General features: G+C 43.8%; 1 protein-coding gene and 1 pseudogene across 7 annotated transcripts in view; one reads left to right on the top strand and one right to left on the bottom strand.

The window, feature by feature from the left end:
- Scn8a (sodium voltage-gated channel alpha subunit 8) overlaps positions 1–19,728 on the bottom strand; it is a 182,910-nt gene that overhangs the window by 43,145 nt on the left and 120,037 nt on the right. For all 7 annotated transcript variants that reach the window (XM_031356119.1, XM_031356110.1, XM_031356124.1 and 4 more), the window contains exon 13: positions 5,032–5,164. In XM_031356119.1, coding sequence (XP_031211979.1) covers positions 5,032–5,164 — 133 coding nt within the window. The remainder of the gene's footprint in view (positions 1–5,031; positions 5,165–19,728) is intronic.
- On the top strand, positions 14,442–14,594 carry LOC116082989 (annotated as a pseudogene).

Raw genomic sequence — 19,728 nt, 5'->3', positions numbered from 1 at the left:
GTTACAATATTTATAAATTTTAAAGAATATGACAAAAAAGATATTGTAGGAATTGAGGGGGGTTCTCTTGGAGAAGTTGGGGTACAAAAGGAAAACGAGAATGTGATTTAATTCTATGTACTTAAAATATGTTTTGAAATGTTAGCAAATTCAGATAAATTGAAATCATGTAACTTTTCTCATTATAATCCAACATAACTTAAAAAAAAAAAGCAGGGAGACACTTAAAAAAAAAAAAAAGAAAGAAAGAAACAGTAGGGGCTGGAGAGATGGCTCAGTGGTTAAGAGCACTGACTGCTCTTCCAGAGGTCCTGAGCTCAAATCCCAGCAACCACATGGTGGCTCACAACCATCTGTAATGGGATCCAAGGCCCTCTTCTGGTGTGTCTGAAGACAGCAACAGTGTACTCGCATACATGAAATAAATAAAATTAAAAAGAATGATTAGACGCTAAGGCAGAGAGCTGCTCAGCTTGTGCCACACCAACCCCGGTACAAGGCTCAGATGGCATTACAAACCCCAAGTTCCTCATCCAGTGAAGATGTCCTTCAGGAAGCTGAACTTGCTCTCTTGTGCCTTCTCTTGCCCTCTTGGTCTCTTGCTTTCTTGCTCCCTCTCTGTCCCCTCGCCCCTCCCCCAGTCCCTTCTCCCTTCTCTTCCCATTCCCTTCCCCCCTCTTTCTCCACATACTCATGGCCAGCCTCTACTCCTCTACTTCTCTCTCTCTCTCTGCCTTTTTCTGCCTCTACTACCCTCTTAACTCCCCTCCCCATGCCCTAAATAAACTCTATTCTATATGGGAAAAAAGAGAAAAAAAAAAAAGAAAAGGAAGCTGAACTTAAAAATCTTTCAGGAGGGCATCCTTAGGACCAAGAAATGGGTCCACAGGAATTCAACCCCAGTGGCACTGATAAAATAAAAATGAAATTCTCCCCAAAGCTGGGCACCCCTGTAAACCTAGCACACAGGAGACTAATGCATAAATTGGAGGCCAGCCTGGGCTAAATGACTATGCTAGCTTGGGCTGCTTAATAAGTCCTGATTTATAAAAGCAAAACCCACCATCGATCAAAGAAACAAACAAATAAAAACAAAATACACAAAAATTTCCAAAGCTTCCCTAAGAACGGGATGTCAACCAGCCTGCTTCCCCTTCCCCAGCCAGCCAGCTGTGGCCATGGCGATTGCTTTATTTTAGGGAGGGTGGTTTGAGTTGGGTATCTGACAGGCTCCCTGGTTGCTAAGAAAATGGTTGCCTTGGTTTTCAGACTGAAGGGCCCCAGTGAGAGCCACGTGGGAGTCTGCGTGGGAAAGAAGTCTGTGAAGAGAATCTGCCTCAGCCTCTTTCCACACAACTCCCTCTTTTCCCAAGGTAAATTTAGTTTTCATCCCCGAAAAAGAAAAACGAAAAGGTTCTCTTATTTCCATAAATTCTTACAGTGCATATTTGGAAATTCGGTTCCGTTCCTTTTTTATCTCCTCCCTTCTCCAAATGTCTGCAGCTTAGCGGTTCTGCTGGGGAAGATGAAGCCCCAACCGTTCACATCTGAGAGATGACATGATTGCCACACCTTACGCTGCACTATTCTCCAAGTCTTAGCAGACAGCAAGGGGGTTCTCTACCCTTGGGGCCACCCAGAGGATCCCTGCAGGCTGTTTCCTATCCCTAGATACATCCTTGAGTTTGGGAGAGCCCCAGGGAGGTCAGGGTCACAGAGAGCACAAATGAGTAGGGGTGTGTGTGTGTGAAGGGTCTTGGCTCAGTGGATCCTCAGTTTCATGGATCCTTGGCTCAATGGAGGCTTGTTAGTTTCTTTTTACTTATTAATTTTTGAAGATGGGGGTCTCATTATGTTGCTTCATGGGTTCATTGTGTCTTCCTGTCTTGGCTTCCTTAGTGGCAGGAACGACAGATGTTTTTACTGGCTCTCTGTTGTTACAGGCCTCCATAGCAAATTGCTGGGTTTGGGGAATGAGCTGAGCTAAGAGGGTGAGTGTTTGGAGTTTGTGGCCTTTCTCTGGCCTTGCCTCTGGGTATTTTTTGAGGGGTTGTCACATGAGTCAGTCCTAGGAGAACTGGAGACTATTTTCAAAGTACGCCCTCATTCCACCAAGACAGTGATTTTGAAGGACCCAGAGGTTTAAGGCAAGAGTTTCCCTTGACTCAAAAACTTCCAGCAGTTTTCGGCTGGTCAGGAAAGAGTGCCCACTGCCTTGTCACTTCCCAGCAGCAGGGACTGGACGGACCCTCAAGGGGCAACCATGGCCATTCCTCCTTAGGCAGTCGGGACTGTCGCACGGCAGCACTAAAGCTCTGCCTCCTTCCCCAGGCTCTCTCCTCTGAGGAACAGTGAGGCTGCACTCAGCTGCCTACATCCGATCCAGTGCTCACACATTCCAGAGCTCATGGCTCTGCTAGCTGGGGATCTGCCAGAGTCTACTGGACACTGCTGAGTGAGTTTTCTGTGGGATGTGGTAGGGAGGGGCAGAGAGGCTTTTCTTCTTGAGAACAGGACTCTAGAATTCTCCACTATAGTATCTAAACCTTTAGGTAGGCAAGAGCCCGTTTCTTGGCTTCAAAAGCAATTATTTAAATCTTTGGGTTAAAATGACATCAGACCTTCCCAATTGCAAGTCTTGGAAGAAGGATAATTCCTCATTCGATGCTCTTAATGTAGCAATCAGTAAACAGAGCCAGGGCTGTGGTGAAGACCAATGGCTCTTTGTTAATGTCCCTAATCTGCTCCCACGACTCAGTTGCAGCCATTCACTGCTCTTTGCTTATAGCAGTCCCCACTTGTCGGCTTCAATTAAAAGAGTCAAGACAAGGTAGAGGAGCGGAGGGTGTGGTGGTAGGTCAGGTGCAGGCTATGGGAGCAGTCGAGCCCACCAACAGAGAAGTGCTGGGTGGCTTTCTTCCTTAGGAAATGCAACTACAACTACAGCCACCTCCATCCCAAGTGATGCTTCTGTCATGTGTGTACATATATGTGTGTGAGTGTGTGTGTGTAAGTGTGTATGTGTATGTGAGTGTGTATATGTGGTGTGTGTGTGAGTGTGAGAGCATGTATGTGAGTGAGTGAATGTGAATATGTGTATGTGTGCATGAGTGTGTGTATATGTGAGTGTGTGTGTATGTGTATGTGAGTGTGTATATGTGTGGTGTGTGTGTATGTGTATGTGTGTGTGAGTGCATGTATGTGTGTGATGTGTGTGAATGAATGTGAATATGTGTATGTGTGCATGAGTGTGTATATATATATGTGAGTGTGTGAGTGTATGTGTGCTTGAGTGTGTGTATATGTGTGAATGTGTATATGTAAGTGTGAGTGTGTGTGTGTTTATGTGTGTGTGAGTGTGTATATGTGTGTGTGTAAGTATGTGTGAGTGTGTATGTGTGAGTGTGTGTTAGTGTGTGTCTAGTGGAAAGAAGAGAATGTGTAGAGCAGAGGAAGACAAGGGCAGCTTCCAGAGTGCAAGTGCCCTGTGCTCATATTCACTCGAAGTCTCGGGAAGTGTTGCCAAACCAATGCTCCCCTGCTCCAAGCACAGCAAAGCCAGTCTGAGCTCAAGCCTCCACACTGGCCAGACCAGACCCCGTGCCAGGCCACTGCAATGAGCAAGCAGTGATCGCTGTGCTGAGTAGATCATTCTGTTGTGATAGTGTCCCTGCCAATAATGAATGCATCTGAGGGAGCTTGATTTTCTATCTCAATGCCATACACACTTGGAAAAAGCCTGTCTTGGGCTCTTGAGTGCATAATAAGATCAGCCAAAATTCTCAAGCAAGTGTTCCTCAGCTTGCAGTTCTTACAATCTTCAGTAATTTGCCTGAAACTTCAAAACACATGCCACAAAGCTTGAAGATGCTCTATCAGATGCTGACCTCAACAGGAACTGAGAACCCAGAGTGAACAGTGGCTGCTCAGGCAGCTGAAAGAAGGTGGTTCAACTTGATATTCTTAAGACCAGTGATATTTCTCACTGTTTGCACTTCTGGGGGTACCAATGCTACTACAGGGTTCCTTAGGGGTTCTCTTTCCATGGCAACCCTATCCCAACACACAGACAGTCAGACAGACAGACAGACAGACAGACACACACACACACACACACACACACACACACACACACACCAGTGAGCTTAAACAACTCAGAAACTGTGTCTGGAGGCTAGCAAGTCAATGTTCCACACCATCGTCTCGGGGACCGTGCTTAATGCAGAGGGAGCTGTGAGGAGATATCTGAAGCCTCAGAAACATCCAGACCCAGCTAGAACAGCATGTACTGAAGGGGTAAATAAAGACAGAACCAATGGGAGTCCTTGTGAGGGAAGCTAGTTCCCAAGTTGACCTCCAAGTGGAGTCTGGGATATATACCAGAATGGCAGAGAGGCTGGAACTTGCCAGAGGTACCACGGCCTAAAGGAAGCTCCCAACAGTTCCAGGCTGTGTTAGGGAGAAGCCATGCAGCCCAGAGAAGTCAGCTGTCACCAAGACAACCCTGCAAACAGTTACGATGCAAAAGTGGCTGCTTGCTCCCTGTATACCAAGTCCTGAAGAGAGACTATGGTTTTGTGGTTTGGGGTCTAGCCACACGGTTCACATATTTGTGGCTCTTGGAGGTGCTCAGCGAGTGGCAGTTAGGAATGATTTAACACACAGTACAAGTTCCTTCAGGAAAAACCTAAAGGGCTGTAGGTCAGCAGAGCAGAGAGGAGGAAGGTCTACCGAGAGGAGAAGTGGAGGCCAGGGAGCATAGCTTCCCCGGAGCTCCCTGAGGTCCTCCAGTGATTCCCTGCTGGTCTTCCCTCCGTCTCACCCATGCGTGTGCTGCTGCTGGGAGGTCTGAGGCGTTCATTTGATTCTCTGCACACAGCTTTGGGAAGACAGTTTGTGACCCTGATTTCTGTATGTGGTGGGATCTAACTCCACATGCTCACCAGGTTTGACAAGGGGCGTGGCTGTATTTACCATACTCACTACACACTCATAGCTCAGCTGTTCCGATAGGTAAGACAGGGCACACACCTTCCACTAGTGTGTTTGTGACAACACTCATTATACTGTTGATTCTGTCCTTCCGTCCATAAGAGGCGAGTTGGTCCATGGAAACTAAGAGAGATCCAGGGCCTTTCTTCTTAATCTCCACCTCAGTTGTTGCCTGAAAAAATAAGATAAAATAAAGTAAATAGGGTGAGTGACATCTGGTTAACATAAGGCTTGGGCCCCTAGATTGACAGTCAAGCTTTATCATCTGCATGGCTTCCTTTTTAAAGATTTATTTATTTATTTTATGTATATGAGCATGCTGTCCTTGACACCCCAGAAGAGGGCGTCAGATCCCATTACAGATGGTTGTGAGCCACCGTGTGACTGCTGGGAACTGAACTCAGGACCTTTGGAAGGGCAGCCAGTGCTCTTAACTGCTGAGCCATCTCTCCAGCCCACCTACATGGCTTTAATATATATGTATGTATATTAACTAGTTCTTTAAGAATTTAGTACAAGGTGCTTTGATTATGTATACTCTCTTTCCCAACTTCTCCTGGATCCCCTCACCTTCTTCCTTGTCCACCCAACTTTGTGTCCCCCTTCCTCTTCCAAGCAGCTATCGATCGCCAAGAGCTCCTCAGCCAGGGGTGGGCTTCATGCCCACCTCCCCTCTCCATGCTGGTCTGGCTTGAGTTCTCACAAGTCTGACCTAACCATGCATGAGCCCTGTAAGCTATAATAATGATATTATTATGGGCAAGATACTGCCTGTGGCAACAGCGGCAACAGCACAGGCATTTGGGGGGAAGCAGCCACGTCCTGACTGGATTTGGGTTCTGCTTGGTAAGATGCTTAAACAAACAACAAACAAGCAACTCTTGACTCTATAATCCTACTCAAGCTGGCCATGGATGATCTTTAGTTCTGTGACGGAGACCAAGGCATTTGAATTTAGCCAGATCTTCAATGAACCCAAGAATCTGGCTGGGTCCCAAATAGCTCCTCTGGTTAAACCTTAAGCCGGAATGCCACAGCCCCCAGTGACACTGAGATGGGGACAGACCAACCCTGTGTTCTCCTATCCTAGTTGCATAGCCACACATTTGCCTAGAATTGGCTCACTTGCCAAAACAAGACTCACCTCTACCTGAAAATTAGGAGGCTGAGCTCCACCCCTCTATGTCCTGTCCAAATGGACGGCTTAAACTCTATCCCTGTGTTATGTCACCCTTTATGTGTGTTATGTGTGCCCTTTTCTGCTCCTTCCATGGTGGCTTGGCAGGCAGTCACCATTTCCAGGAAAAGAATGTTTGTACGAGGTGAGAGAAGAGTGCCAGCTCAGCAACAAAATAGTCTTGGTTGTTTCGGAAATCAAACAGTTCTGAGGAGCTACTCAACCGCTCTGTCCTTACACTCGCTTAGATTTGAAAGGCTGTGCAGAGGGTAATTCCTAGCAGATGACAGAGTTAATCTCTCAGTCTGCCCCACTGACTTAGGCACTGGGCTCACCTGGGTGTTGTTTTTGTAGCAGGACTACAGAAGAAATGGAGATAGGAAATTACTGATTTCCTTGTGGATTCCTTGTTGTAGTTCTATAAAAACATCTATACATGTAAGAATGACTTATTAACTATTGTTTCAGATAAGATATTATTTCTGAGAAGCCATTTTTTGGTCATAATTTTCATTCAGATAAAATATTTAATAAATCATATTAAATCTATTACACTGTAAAAATGATAACCATGTAAAAATGAATGTATAAAGGCTCTCTCTATTAGACACCTACTTCTGGCATTGGATTGATCCAAGATTTTTTACTGAGTTGACCCTTCTATCAATCTACAGAAAACATGACAGATGATTTTCAAGATGTTCACCCCTGAAAAGACCAGATGACAAATATGGAAGGGAAAACTCCATATATTATGGCTTTGGTATCTATTTTCTGTATGTGTATATAGCAAGAAATAATTTCTTCAGGCTGCACTACTAGCAACCTTAAAAAAAACAAGATTAGTAAAAGTGGAGGCTAAAAGGCGGGGTGCAGTCATCAGACTATCAATGATGATCCTTCCCAGAAGCCAGTGCTCCTCCCTCTGCTGCAGCGCTCCTCCCTCTGCTGCAGCGCTCCTCCCTCTGCTGCAGCGCTCCTCCCTCTGCTGCAGCGCTCCTCCCTCTGCTGTAGTGCTCCTCCCTCTGCTGCAGCGCTCCTCCCTCTGCTGCAGACTGGACTTGGGCATGTATTCCATACTCTCAATCAACCACAGAAAAGTTAAGCTTCAAGCCTATTAAGGGAGGATCACTCTTATTCCTATCTTCTTACACCATGTGTGAGTTAACCAGAGAGCGATTACAGGGTTTAACCAAGGAAAGCTGAGGTGAGTCTGTCATCAGCCTGACAGGACATCCACCTTTCCTGGTCCAACTGTAAACCCTTCTCCTGTGAAGGCTGACATCTCTCACTATATCTATCAGTTTTGAATCTGAAGGCTTGTACAATAAAGCAAACCGGTAAACATGACTGCTGTTCACAGGAAGCGTGGTCATATATGTAGAAACTCTCTGGAAGTTTCTCCAAAGCCTTCAAATCTAACAGAACCAAGATGCTACAATGTACCGAATATTCAACCTAATATAGTTCTACATCCTGGCAATACTTCAAAAGTAAAACTCTAAAATTATATCCTTGTGGTAATATTTTAAAAGATACCAAGGAATAAAACAATTAAAAGATAAGAAATTCTCACAATAAATTGTGCGACTTTTCTGAGAGACACTTCAGAAGATTTAAATAAACAAAGGAGCACACCGTGTTCACAGACATTAGACCTAAGATGGCCGCCCTCTTCAACTGAACTCATCAGCTAGTGTTACACCCATCAAAATTCAAGGCTCTTAGGAAGAAATTGATGATTTTTGAAATTTATAAGGACATACAGATGCTGGGGAAAGAAAAGAAGTCTTAAAAAAATATATCAGGAGGTTAAAATAAGCTTTTGAAGGACTCTGTTACACATCGTTAAATACACGTAGATTTTTGTTTAAAAGATTTGCACTGCCCCATTTTACTCTCCCATGAGTGCAGAGTGAAGAACGTTAGCATGTATTGGCAGAAGCAGAGAAGCAGACTCTAGAAATAGGCTCACAGTGTATAAAACAGCACGTGTGAGCAAGGTGTCAGCATGCCGGGAGAGAAGAGCTCTTGCAAGCGGTGCTAAGAGACAGGACAGACACGCAGCCTAGTCCTTATGTATATAAGATTAATCTGAGATGATCAGAGATATGGATATGAAATCAAGAGCCATGTTAAAAACATTTTCATAGCACTGAGTCAGAAGCAGAGTTCTTGAACAAGATGTAGAAAGCAATTAAAAAAAAAACCCAAAACAAAAACAACAATAAAAAAATCCCAGGCGGTGGTAGCGCACACCTTTAGTCCCAGCACTTGGGAGGCAGAGGCAGGCGGATTTCTGAGTTCAAGGCCAGCCTGGTCTACAGAGTGAGTTCCAGGACAGCCAGGGCTACTCAGAGAAACCCTGTCTCGAAAAAAAAAAAAATCCCCTAATGTTAAAATTTTGTCCTAAAGAACCTATATCTAAGGGGCTGGAGAAATGGCTCAGTAGTTAAAAGCACTGACTACTCTTCTAGAGGTCCTGAGTTCAATTCCCAGCAACCACATGGCGGCTCATGACCATCTGTAGTGGGGTCCAATGCCCAGTTCTGGTGTGTCTGAAGATAGCTACTGTGTATTCACATACATAAAATAAATAAATCTTTAAAAAAGAGCCTATATCTAGAACAACCATAGCAACTCAAACAAACAAACAAACAAAACAAAACAAAAAAACCAACAACAACTAGTTAACAGTCCAAAAATCTTAAACAGCACACTGATGAGGACATATATAGACTGGAGAGACAGCTCAGTGGTTAAGAGCACACACTGGTCCTCCTGAGGACCAGAGTTCGATTCCCAGCACCCAATCAGGTAGTTTACAAATATCTGTCAACACTGGAACTCTGGAGTACTCACATTCATGTGCATGTACCCACTCACATATAGATAATTAAAACAATAAAAATTAAGCTTAAAAAAAAAGAGGATACATTTCAACAGCCCAACTGCCTCTGCCTCTCTGTATGCCCCAGCCTCATGGGCTTTGGAGCGCTCAGTGGCTGTGGCCCTGGGTGGGCTCAGCTCAAGAACTGCGCTCCAGGTGCTCTCCAGGTGAGCTGAGCTCATACCTGCAGACTGGTCCCTGGCGGTGGCTGCTACTCTGCTGTGGGAAGCAGAGGCCGGCAGATGTCTGTGAGACCAAGGCATGCTTAGTTCTAGGCCAGCCAGGACAACACAGTGAAACCCCGTAATAAAACTAAAAGACAGGGGCTGGTGTAGTTCAGTGGCAGCCCCCCACTCCCTTTTTGAGCATGTATGAGGTCTGGGGTACAATCACCAACACCATAAGGTAAATATATAAAGTAAATGAATCAAAGACTAACATAGCTGTCTCTAACATACTTGCTGGGATAAAAAAAAATAGTGTAACTATTTTAGAGAACTAGTTTGTAATTTCTCATAAACACTAAACATAATTTGCCACAACCCCAGATTTCACCACAAAGATATTTAATAAAAAAGACAACTTTCAGCCACGTGTGGTGGTACATACCTCTAATCCCAGTACTCAGAAGGGGGCAGAGGCAGGAGGATCTCTGTGAGTTGAAGGCCAAACTGGTGTACAGAGTTTCAGGATGGTTAGGGCCATACAGTGACTCTCTCTTCACTCTCTGTGTCTCTCTGTTTCTTTGTCTCTCTGTCTTTGTCTCTGTCTCTGTCTGTCTGTCTCTGTTTCTCTCTCTCTCTCTCTCTCTCTCTCTCTCTCACACACACACACACACACACACACACACACACACACACACACACAGGCCACAGAGGCCTTGAAATCACGTGGGGGCTCTTCATTCCTCTCCAGTTCTTCAGACTAACCCTACCTGCTTCAGCCTCTCCTCTGTTTCTGCTCCGACTCCCAGGGAACTAAGCTGATCCATTCCTATGTTTTTTCCCTTCCTCACCCCATCTCTTTGTCACTGTGTTTCTTCTCCTTCCTGTCCTCTAATGTAATCACCCGCTCTCATCCCCAGCCCTGTAACAAGCAGACCATGAGCAGGGCCGGTCTATCCTCTCTTCTCCTATCCCCGTGTGCTCACAGATCCTCCTGACACACCCAGCTGCGCTCCCCGCAGAGCACTTTCTCAGCCTTCCTTCTCTGTCCTTCCAGCCAACCCCACTCCTGCATATCAGCTCCCAATACTTAGAAACAAGTTGTGCCCTGGACTCCTATTGGCCACACCAGGCAGGGACTCAGAAGCACTCCCCACTAGGAAGCCTACACCTACCACAGTTTCCTCAGAGAGGGCAGAGAAACCACAAAGACCAGACCAAACCAACACTTGGAATTACAGTCACCCCAGAGAGCAGCATGAAAGTCAGTAACAGCCAGGATAGTCTCTGCTAGAGCAGGGCATTCCACTACAGGAGGCCTAGGACCTGCATATGGCTGAAGCACAAGCTGAGGACTTCAAACTAACTGTTAGGAATATGTTCAAGGGCCTGAGAGAAGATATGAATAAATCCATTAATGAAATCTATGAAAACACACAAAGTGGTGGAATGCAACGAAGGAAAGAGTTCAAGACACAAATGTGGAAATGGGATCACTAAAGAAAGCACAGCTTGGCCAGGCAGTGGTGACGCACGCCTTTAATCCCAGCACTTGGGAGGCAAAGGCAGGCGGATTTCTGAGTTCAAGGCCAGCGTAGCCAGGGCTACACAGAGAGAAACCCTGTTTCTAAAAACCAAAAAATAAAAAAATAAAATAAAAAGTGGTAAAACTGGAAACAGAAAATTTAGGAACTCGAACGGGCCTAAGCAGCAAGCCTCAGCAAGAGCCAGAATCTTAGGCATCGAAGATGAGCCAGAAGAAATGGATACCGCAGGTAAATAAAAAAACAAAACAAAACAAACAAAAAAATCAACCATACAGAAGATCTGTGACCCTGTGGAAAGAGAAATCTACAAATAATAAGAATAGAGGAAGGAGAAGAAACCCAGGTCAAAGGCACAGAAAATATTTTCAACAGACTCATGGAAGAAAATTTCCCTAACCTAAAGAAGATGCTTCTAAAGGTACAAGAAGCATACAGAACACCAAATAACTGGACCAGAAAAGAAAGTCCCCATGACACATAACAATTAAAACACTAAACATACAGAAAGAATATTAAACGCTGCAAGAGGAGAAAGAGCAAGTGGCATAAAAGGCAGACTACTAGAATTACACCTGACTTTCATGGGGGCCTGGGCAGTTGTGCTGCAGACTCTAAGAGACCACACATGCCAGCCTAGATTACTATACCCAGCAAAACTTTCAGTCACCCTAGGTGGAGAAAACAAGACATTCCATGATAAAACTAAATTTAAGCAGTACTTATCTACAAATCCAGCTCTCTTGAAGCCACTAGAAGAAAAACTTCAACCCAATGCGATTAACCACAGCCAAGAAAATACAAGGAACGAATAATCTCAGAGCAGCGATTAAAGACTGGAGGAAAAAGATGCTCACACCACAACAAGCAATCAATACTGCTCGCTGATAACTCTCAACATTTCTCTCTGGTATCAATTCCCAATAAAAAGACCCAGAATAAAAAAATGATAGGAAAACAGGATCCTTCTGCATCTAAGAAACACACTGAACATCAAAGACAGACATCACCTCAGGGTAAAATGATGGATAGAGATATTTCAACCAAAGGGATACAAGAAACATGCTAGTGTAGTCATTTTAATATCTTACAAAGTAGACTTCAAACCAAAACTAATCCAAAGAGATAGGGAAGGAAAATATACTATATATACACACACACACATATATATAGTATATATGCACATATATACTCAAATATATATACCTATATACTCAAAGGAAAATCCTGCCAAGAAGATGTTACAATTCTGAACATTTGTACATAAAACACAGGGCATGCAAATTCATTAAAAAAAAAACAAAACAACCCCCCAAAGCCAAAAAACAAAGACACCACTACAGCTTAAATCACATATTGACCCCACACACTGATAGTAGGTGACTTCAATACCCCAATCTCACCAACAGGTCACCCAGACAAAAATTAAACAGCAGTGCTTGAGCTACGTGACCACACAAATGGAACTAGCATATGTCCATAAGCACTTTACCTAAGCATAGAAGGACACACTTTACCTAAGCATAGAAGAACACCCTTTACCTAAGCATAGAAGAACACACTTTACCTAAGCATGGAAGAACACACTTTACCTAAGCATGGAAGAACACACTTTACCTAAGCATAGAAGAACACACTTTACCTAAGCATGGAAGAACACACTTTACCTAAGCATGGAAGAACACACTTTACCTAAGCAGAGAAGAATACACTTTACCTAAGCATAGAAGAACACCCTTTACCTAAGCATAGAACACACTTTACCTAAGCATAGAAGAACACACTTTACCTAAGCAGAGAAGAATACCCTTTACCTAAGCATAGAAGAACACACTTTACCTAAGCATAGAAGAACACACTTTACCTAAGCATAGAAGAACACACTTTACCTAAGCATGGAAGAACACACTTTACCTAAGCATAGAAGAACATACCTCTTTTTCTGAACCTCACAGAACACTCTTCAAAACTGACATCCACATACTTGGGCATAACGCAAATCTCAACAAACACAAGACAATATAAACAACTCCCTGAATCCTACCTGATCACCATGGATTAAAGCTCGATATCAACAAGAGAAATGAGAGAAAGCTTACAAACTTGGGGAAACAGAACAACTCTCTACTGAATGAAAAAAAAAAATGGATCAAGATAGAAAATAAGAAAGAGTTAAAACCCTTCTTAGAATTGAATGAAAATGAAAACATACAACATACCTAACCCGTGGGGCACAATGAAGGTGATTCTAAGAGGCAAGTTCATAGTGCTAAGTTGCCTACATCAAAAAGTTGGAGAGATCTCATATTAGTAACTTAATGACACACTTGAACACTCTAGAACAAAACAAAGATCTAAAGTCCAAAGGACTAGATGGTGAGAAGTAAACTCGGGGATGAAATCAATTAAATAGAACCAACAAAATAAATAAAAATCAACACAACAAAGTTTTGTTTCTTTGAGAAAACTCAATGATGGGTGAACTCTTAGCTGAATTAACTCAAAGGTGGAGGGAGAAGATGAGAATTAACAAAATTAGAGACAAAGCAAAACATGACAGCAGCCACTGGAAATCCAGAGAATTATAAAAACATACTTTCAAATCTATACACTCCACCAAATTAAAAACAATGTGAAAGAAATAGATAATTTTCTTGATATATACAACTTGCAAAATTAAATCAAGATCAGACAAGCAATTTAAGTACAGCTATAACCCTAAGGCAACAGCAGTCATTAAAAGCCTCCCAACCAAAGCACGCCTAGGGCCAGATGGTGTTAGCTCAGAATTCTACCAGACTTTCAAAGAGTTCCAATGCCAATACTCTTCAAATTATACCACAAAATAAAAGCAAAAGGAACTTTGCCCAATTCTTTTTACAAGGTCAGTTAACCTGATACCCAGACCACATAAAGGCCTAACAAAGAAAGAGAATTATAGACCAATTTATGTTATGAACGTAGATGCAAAAATTCTGAATAAAATACTTTCAAACCAAATATAAGAATACATCAAAAAGATCATACACCACGATCAAGTAGATTTCAACCTAGAGATGCAGTGGTGGTTCAACATATATAAATTGTAAATGTAATCCACTGTATCAACAAATATACAATAAAGATAAGAACCACAAGATCATCTCAGACGCACAAAGGGTCTTTGACAAAATCTAACACCCCTTCAAGATAAGAGTCTTGGAGATATTAGAGATATAAGAGATACACCTCAACATAATAAAGGCAGTTTACAGCAAGCCCAAGGCCAATATCAACCTAAATGGGGAGAAATTCAATGAATTTCCACTCAAATCAGGAACAAGACAAGGCCGTCCACTCTTTCTATATCTAGTTAACTACAGCACTTGACATCTTAATTAAAGCAAGAAGATAACTAAAGGAGATCAGGGACCTCAACAAAGGCAGGTACAATGACTGTAACAGAAGAGAAAGAAGGAGATAGGGTTGAACTCGCTGCCCAGGCAAAGGCTATCTATACAGGCACTAAGAACAATTAATAAATGGGACCTTATGCCACTGGAAATTTTCTGTACTGCAAAGGACATACACCATCATTCTGACTAAGAAGAAGGCAAAAGAAAGGTTTTTTTTTTTTTAAAGCCAACTAAAGAACTAAAAAAAAAAAAAAAATTGGACATCAAGAAAACAACCCAAGCTTTGCGCAGTGGCAGTATCATAGCCAATGAGGTTTAGCCAAGGCGCGATTATTGCTAATTGAAAAGAAAACAACCCGATTAAAATGGAGTACAGATCTGAACAGTATTCTTGAAAGAAGAAACACAAATGGTTGAGAAACACTGAAATGTTCAACATGTTCAACATCCTTAGTCATTGGGAAGATGCAAATCAAAACTGCTTTGAGATTCCATCTTACACCAGTTAAAATGGCCAAGATGAATAATACAAGTGACAGGTCATGTTGGGAGGACATGGAGTAAGAGGAGCACCCATCCACCGTGGGAGGACATGGAGTAAGAGGAGCACCCGTCCACCGTGGGAGGATGTGGAGTAAGAGGAGCACCAGTCCACTGTTGGAGGACGTGGAGTAAGAGGAGCACATGTCCACCGTGGGAGGACGTGGAGTAAGAGGAGCACCCGTCCACTGTGGGAGGATGTGGAGTAAGAGGAGCACCAGTCCACTGTTGGAGGATGTGGAGTAAGAGGAGCACATGTCCACCGTGGGAGGATGTGGAGTAAGAGGAGCACCCGTACACCGTGGGAGGACGTGGAGTAAGAGGAGCACCCGTACACCGTGGGAAGACGTGGAGTAAGAGGAGCACCCGTCCAGTGTTTGTAGGGCTGCAAACGTTCAGCCACTATGGAAAGCAGAGTGGTGGCTCCTCAACACGCTGGGCCTCCATCTACATCAAGAGTCAGCTAACCCACTCAGGCTCTAAGGGGCTCTACATCCTGCCATAGACACACTTGATCTCAATTCATAATAGCCAGAAATTGGGAACAGTTTGATGCCTATTAGCGGGTAAATAGATAAAGAAAACATGGAACACCTACACAGTGGAATATTACTCAGCTGTTAAAAAATAAAATCAAGAAATCCAAAAGTACATGGATGGAGCTAGAAGAATCATTCTAAATGGGATAACCAAGATCCCAAAACAACAAATGTTGTGTGTATTCGCTTATATGTAGATATTTGCTGATAAGTTTTTGACAAGCTGGCTACTGTCTGTGTAATCTCAATCATTAGAGACAGAGTCAGAGTAAGGTACCGGGGGGATGACTGAATCCCCCCAGGAAGGGGAAATAGAATAGTTATAGATGAACTGAAGGATAGGGCTGGAAAGGAGGAATGGATGGGGAGGGGAGGAGAAGGGCCGTGAGGGAGGGACTGAGGGTAGGGTGGTGGAACTCAGGCCATTTGAGGGCTCCTCTGGAGACCCACTATAGTACAAACTTCCTAAATGCATACATAGAAAAGTGATCTAAATGGAACTGTCAAATAACACAGGACATGGAGGCCCAACTGGCCATCTCCTGTCACCAAATGGAGCTTGCAGTACTGGAAATGGGTTACATCTAATATAATTGTTAGCCAAAGGGGCTCTATGGGACAACCCAGGCTATTTCCAAGGCTTTTAGTTGCTTTCTACAAATGGATAGCAAGTCTGTTGTAGAAGACAACACCTATGTAACTCACTGAACATGGATAAGTCAAGCCAGTGCCTCCCTAGAGCCATTATCTCCATGGACTGGTGTTCACGGCACTGGAAGGAGCTCTGTAAGCTACCACTAGAGAAAAGTAAATGTCAATCCAGCCACAAACCCTTCAGTCTACAAAGGTGACCTGTCTGCAAGACGCACTATTGCCGACCAACCAATATCTGACTGGATTTTAGGCTCACTTCATGAGATAGAACCCATCCCTGACACTGCTTGGGTGGCCAAGAACCTGAGATTAGATAGGCCAGGGACCTAGGGGAAAACCAAATTCTACTGTCCTTATAAAGGAATGTAGCAACAAAATGAATCCTAACAACATCTGCTGTATTCATAGATGAATGTCTTACTCAGCCATCGTCAGAGAAGCTTTCTCCTGCAAGAGATGGGAATACAGAGCCCACAGCTGGACAATGTGCAGAGGGTAGACCTTGGAACACTAAAGCCTAAATGCAATGTTTCCATCAAATCCCTACCCAGTAGCCCTGGGAACCCTGTGGAACTGGACCTGAGAAGGCTGTAAAAGCCAGAGAGGATGGAGGGCACCAAGGGGACCAGGCAGGATGGATGCACACATGAGCTCACATAGACTGTGGCAGGATACACTGGGCCTGTGCCAGTATGAACCTGATGAGGTCATAGAGCTGAGAGAGGAAGCGGACATGAACCTAACTCTGAAGCTGTCTCCAATTACAACTGCTTGCAAATGAAAAAGTCATCAACAGTGTCTCATTGAATATACAAACCACTGCTAAAGAAGTATGCCCAGCAGTAGATGGCTGACACGACATGAATTCAACAGCATTTTTGGAGGAGTTTTGTCTCATGATGCTTTGTGAGGGCTCTCTCTCGTATAGAATAGAGTATATTTAGGGCATGGGGAGGGGAGTTGAGGGGGTAATAGAGACGGAGAAAGGCAGAGAGAGGGGGGGGAGGGAGTAGAGGCTGGCTCTGAGCATGTGGAGAGAGAGATGGAGAAGAGGGTTAAGGAGCAGAAGAAGAGCTTTACTCTGTTTTGACCTTATAGGCCCTTTGCATATGTATTATAGTTTCCAGGTTTGTGTTTTTATGGGATTCTGTGTGTGTGTGAGTGAATGTATGTGTCTCTGCATCTGTGTGTGTGTGAGTGAATGTATGTGTCTCTGCATCTGTGTGTGTGTGAGTGAATGTATGTGTCTCTGCATCTGTGTGTGCGTGAGTGAATGTATGTGTCTCTGCATCTGTGTGTGTGTGAGTGAATGTATGTGTCTCTGCATCCACATGTGTTTCTTGGGCTTTTTCTTTGGCTCCTTTTCTTCTGTTTGTTAATTAATTAATTAGTAATCTTATATTATTAGTAGCAATTGTTTTAGATGTTTGTCTCCTAATGAGACAAAGAAAGGATGTAGATGTGGGTGGGTGAGGAGATAGGGAGCATCTAGGAGGAGTTGGGGGAGGCGAAGCCATAACCAGAATGCACTGTATTAAAAGAAAAATCTATTTTCAATAAAACGATACTCATAGCAAGCTAAGTCATACTAGCTGCAAACTGGAACACGCTGAATGATGTGTTACATCTATGCAATGAAGTCCATCCAGCAGTAATAAAGAATGAACTACGAGTAACCGGGTATATCTCAAAAACAAAAACACCTTGTTTAATAAAGGAAGGTGAAAACCATAAACTTTACAAGACGACACATATGAATGAGAACTGAGCTACGGTAAGACAGATTAGAAATGCCACCCAGCATGGGGAACCAGCCTAGGACGAGGGGGCAGGCACGGGGGCAGGCACGTCAGAGCAGGGCAGAGTCCTGATGTAGTAAGGCTAATGTTAGGGGAACGATCTGTATCTGCCAGAGAGTCCCTTCCCCTTTTACCAGCAATTCTGGTGACTCTCGGGTGAGAGTTACACAAGGCCAAACAACTTAACAGTGAATGGTTTGATGGGGAATCTGGGTCACAGAGTATGTGACTAAGTATCCTCTGCTATCTCTGCTATGGAAACAATGTATGTTGCAGATCCAGGCTGTGCTAGCACTTGCTGTCATTTGTGTTTTGTCTGCAACTCCAGGTGTCTTAGTTAGGGTTTTACACCTGTGAACAGACACCAGACCAAGGCAACCCTTATAAGGATAACGTATAATTGGGGCTGGCTTAGAGGTTCAGACCAGTATCATCAAGGTGGGAGCATGGCAGCATCCAGGCAGGCATGGTGCTGAGAAAGCTGAGAGTTCTACATCTTCATCTGAAGGCCTCTAAGAGAAGACTGGCTTCCAGGCAGCTAGGACTAGGGTCTTAAAGCCTGCACTCCCAGTGCCTGCACACACCTACTCCAACAAGGCCACACCTCCGAATAGCGCCACTCTCTGGCCAGAGCACATTCAAACCATCACACCAGGCACGCCAAGAAACGGGTGCTTTACTGGGTAAAAGAGCAGGCACTGGGCATGGTCTGATTCCAGGCCAGGACCACGGACATGAGGAAGCTACTGGCTGATAGAGGTGAATGTCCCACATGACTGACTGGGGTGCATGACCCATTTGCTCTGGTAGACTTGGAGTTTAGTTTCGAATGAAAACAATAATTAAGGAAGTGGCCAATGAGGTTGGCTCCCTGGGCTGTTTGCCATAATCTAGGGGCTTGGGTCCTTTGGCAAATCATGGCTCTAGGTTTTCATGTGTAACCTGGTCACTGCCTACCTGCAGATGCTGTTGCTAGCATTTATCAGCTCAGACTGATTAACACAAGGATGGAAAACTCCTACAGTGACATAAGCTAGAGCTGAAGTTGCCTAATGACATCACTAAGCACCACCAAGCACAGAGGGGACCAAGGTGTCATGCCGAAAAAAACCATGCATGTCACTAGGAAACCCAACCTGCTTGATTCAAAGTGCACAGAACTCCAAGTTGGGCAGCCAGGCCCAATAGTCCTCTCTTTCTGAGATCCAGAAAGCTGTAGTTGAAGAGCCAGATTCTTAGTTCTTGCTTCTTCTTTTCCAATAAAAAAATGAAATAAAAATACATACAACAATTACCATTTCAAACCATTTTAAAATGAATGATTTACTTCAGGCCTAGAATATTGATAGGTCTGTACAATGCTAATTATTTATCACCATTCTCTAACTGCTGTATCTGTCAGGAGTTGCTCCTAACTACACTCTCTCCTAGACTCTGCCAATCAATAATCTGATTTCTGTCTCTACAGATTTGCCACTTTTCATTAAACAGAATCGTGTAATACATGGCCTTTGCAGAGCAGCTTCACTTAGCTTGTCTGAAGCTTTGTCCACGGTATGTAAAACCTTGTTCCACTTCACAGATGAATAACGCCCCTTTGTGGAGCTAGGACACATTTGTTCATCAACTGATGAACTTGGGTTGTCCCACTTTCTAATCACTATGAATAATGACTGTGAGTATTCATGGATCTATTTTGTGATAACACGCTTCAATTCTCTTGGGTGTGTTTGTAGGAGCAGCTTTGCTGGGACACAAGACAATGCTATGTGACTTTCTGACAAGCAGCAAGACTACTGGCCAAAGCTGTCACATTTTACACTTCTATGAGCAATGCTAGCTGTTGTTTCTTCAGTCAGACCATAGCTACCAAAGTTAGACTCCCTCAGAAAAAGCAGCTTTATAGTGAGCTTTTCATCTATAATTCTCCTGCGGATTCTGGGAAGTGACCCCTTCTAGAAGCTGCTGCCAGCTCTTACCACAAGGGGTGGGGGGAGTTGAGGGCCACTGAGGGGGGGAGCTGAGGGTCACTAA

This window comes from Mastomys coucha, unplaced genomic scaffold (genome assembly GCF_008632895.1).
Source record: "Mastomys coucha isolate ucsf_1 unplaced genomic scaffold, UCSF_Mcou_1 pScaffold11, whole genome shotgun sequence".
In the NCBI taxonomy this organism is placed as follows: domain Eukaryota; kingdom Metazoa; phylum Chordata; class Mammalia; order Rodentia; family Muridae; genus Mastomys; species Mastomys coucha.
The sequence above is the reverse complement of the archived record's forward strand: the minus strand, read 5'-3'. Positions and strand labels throughout refer to the sequence as shown.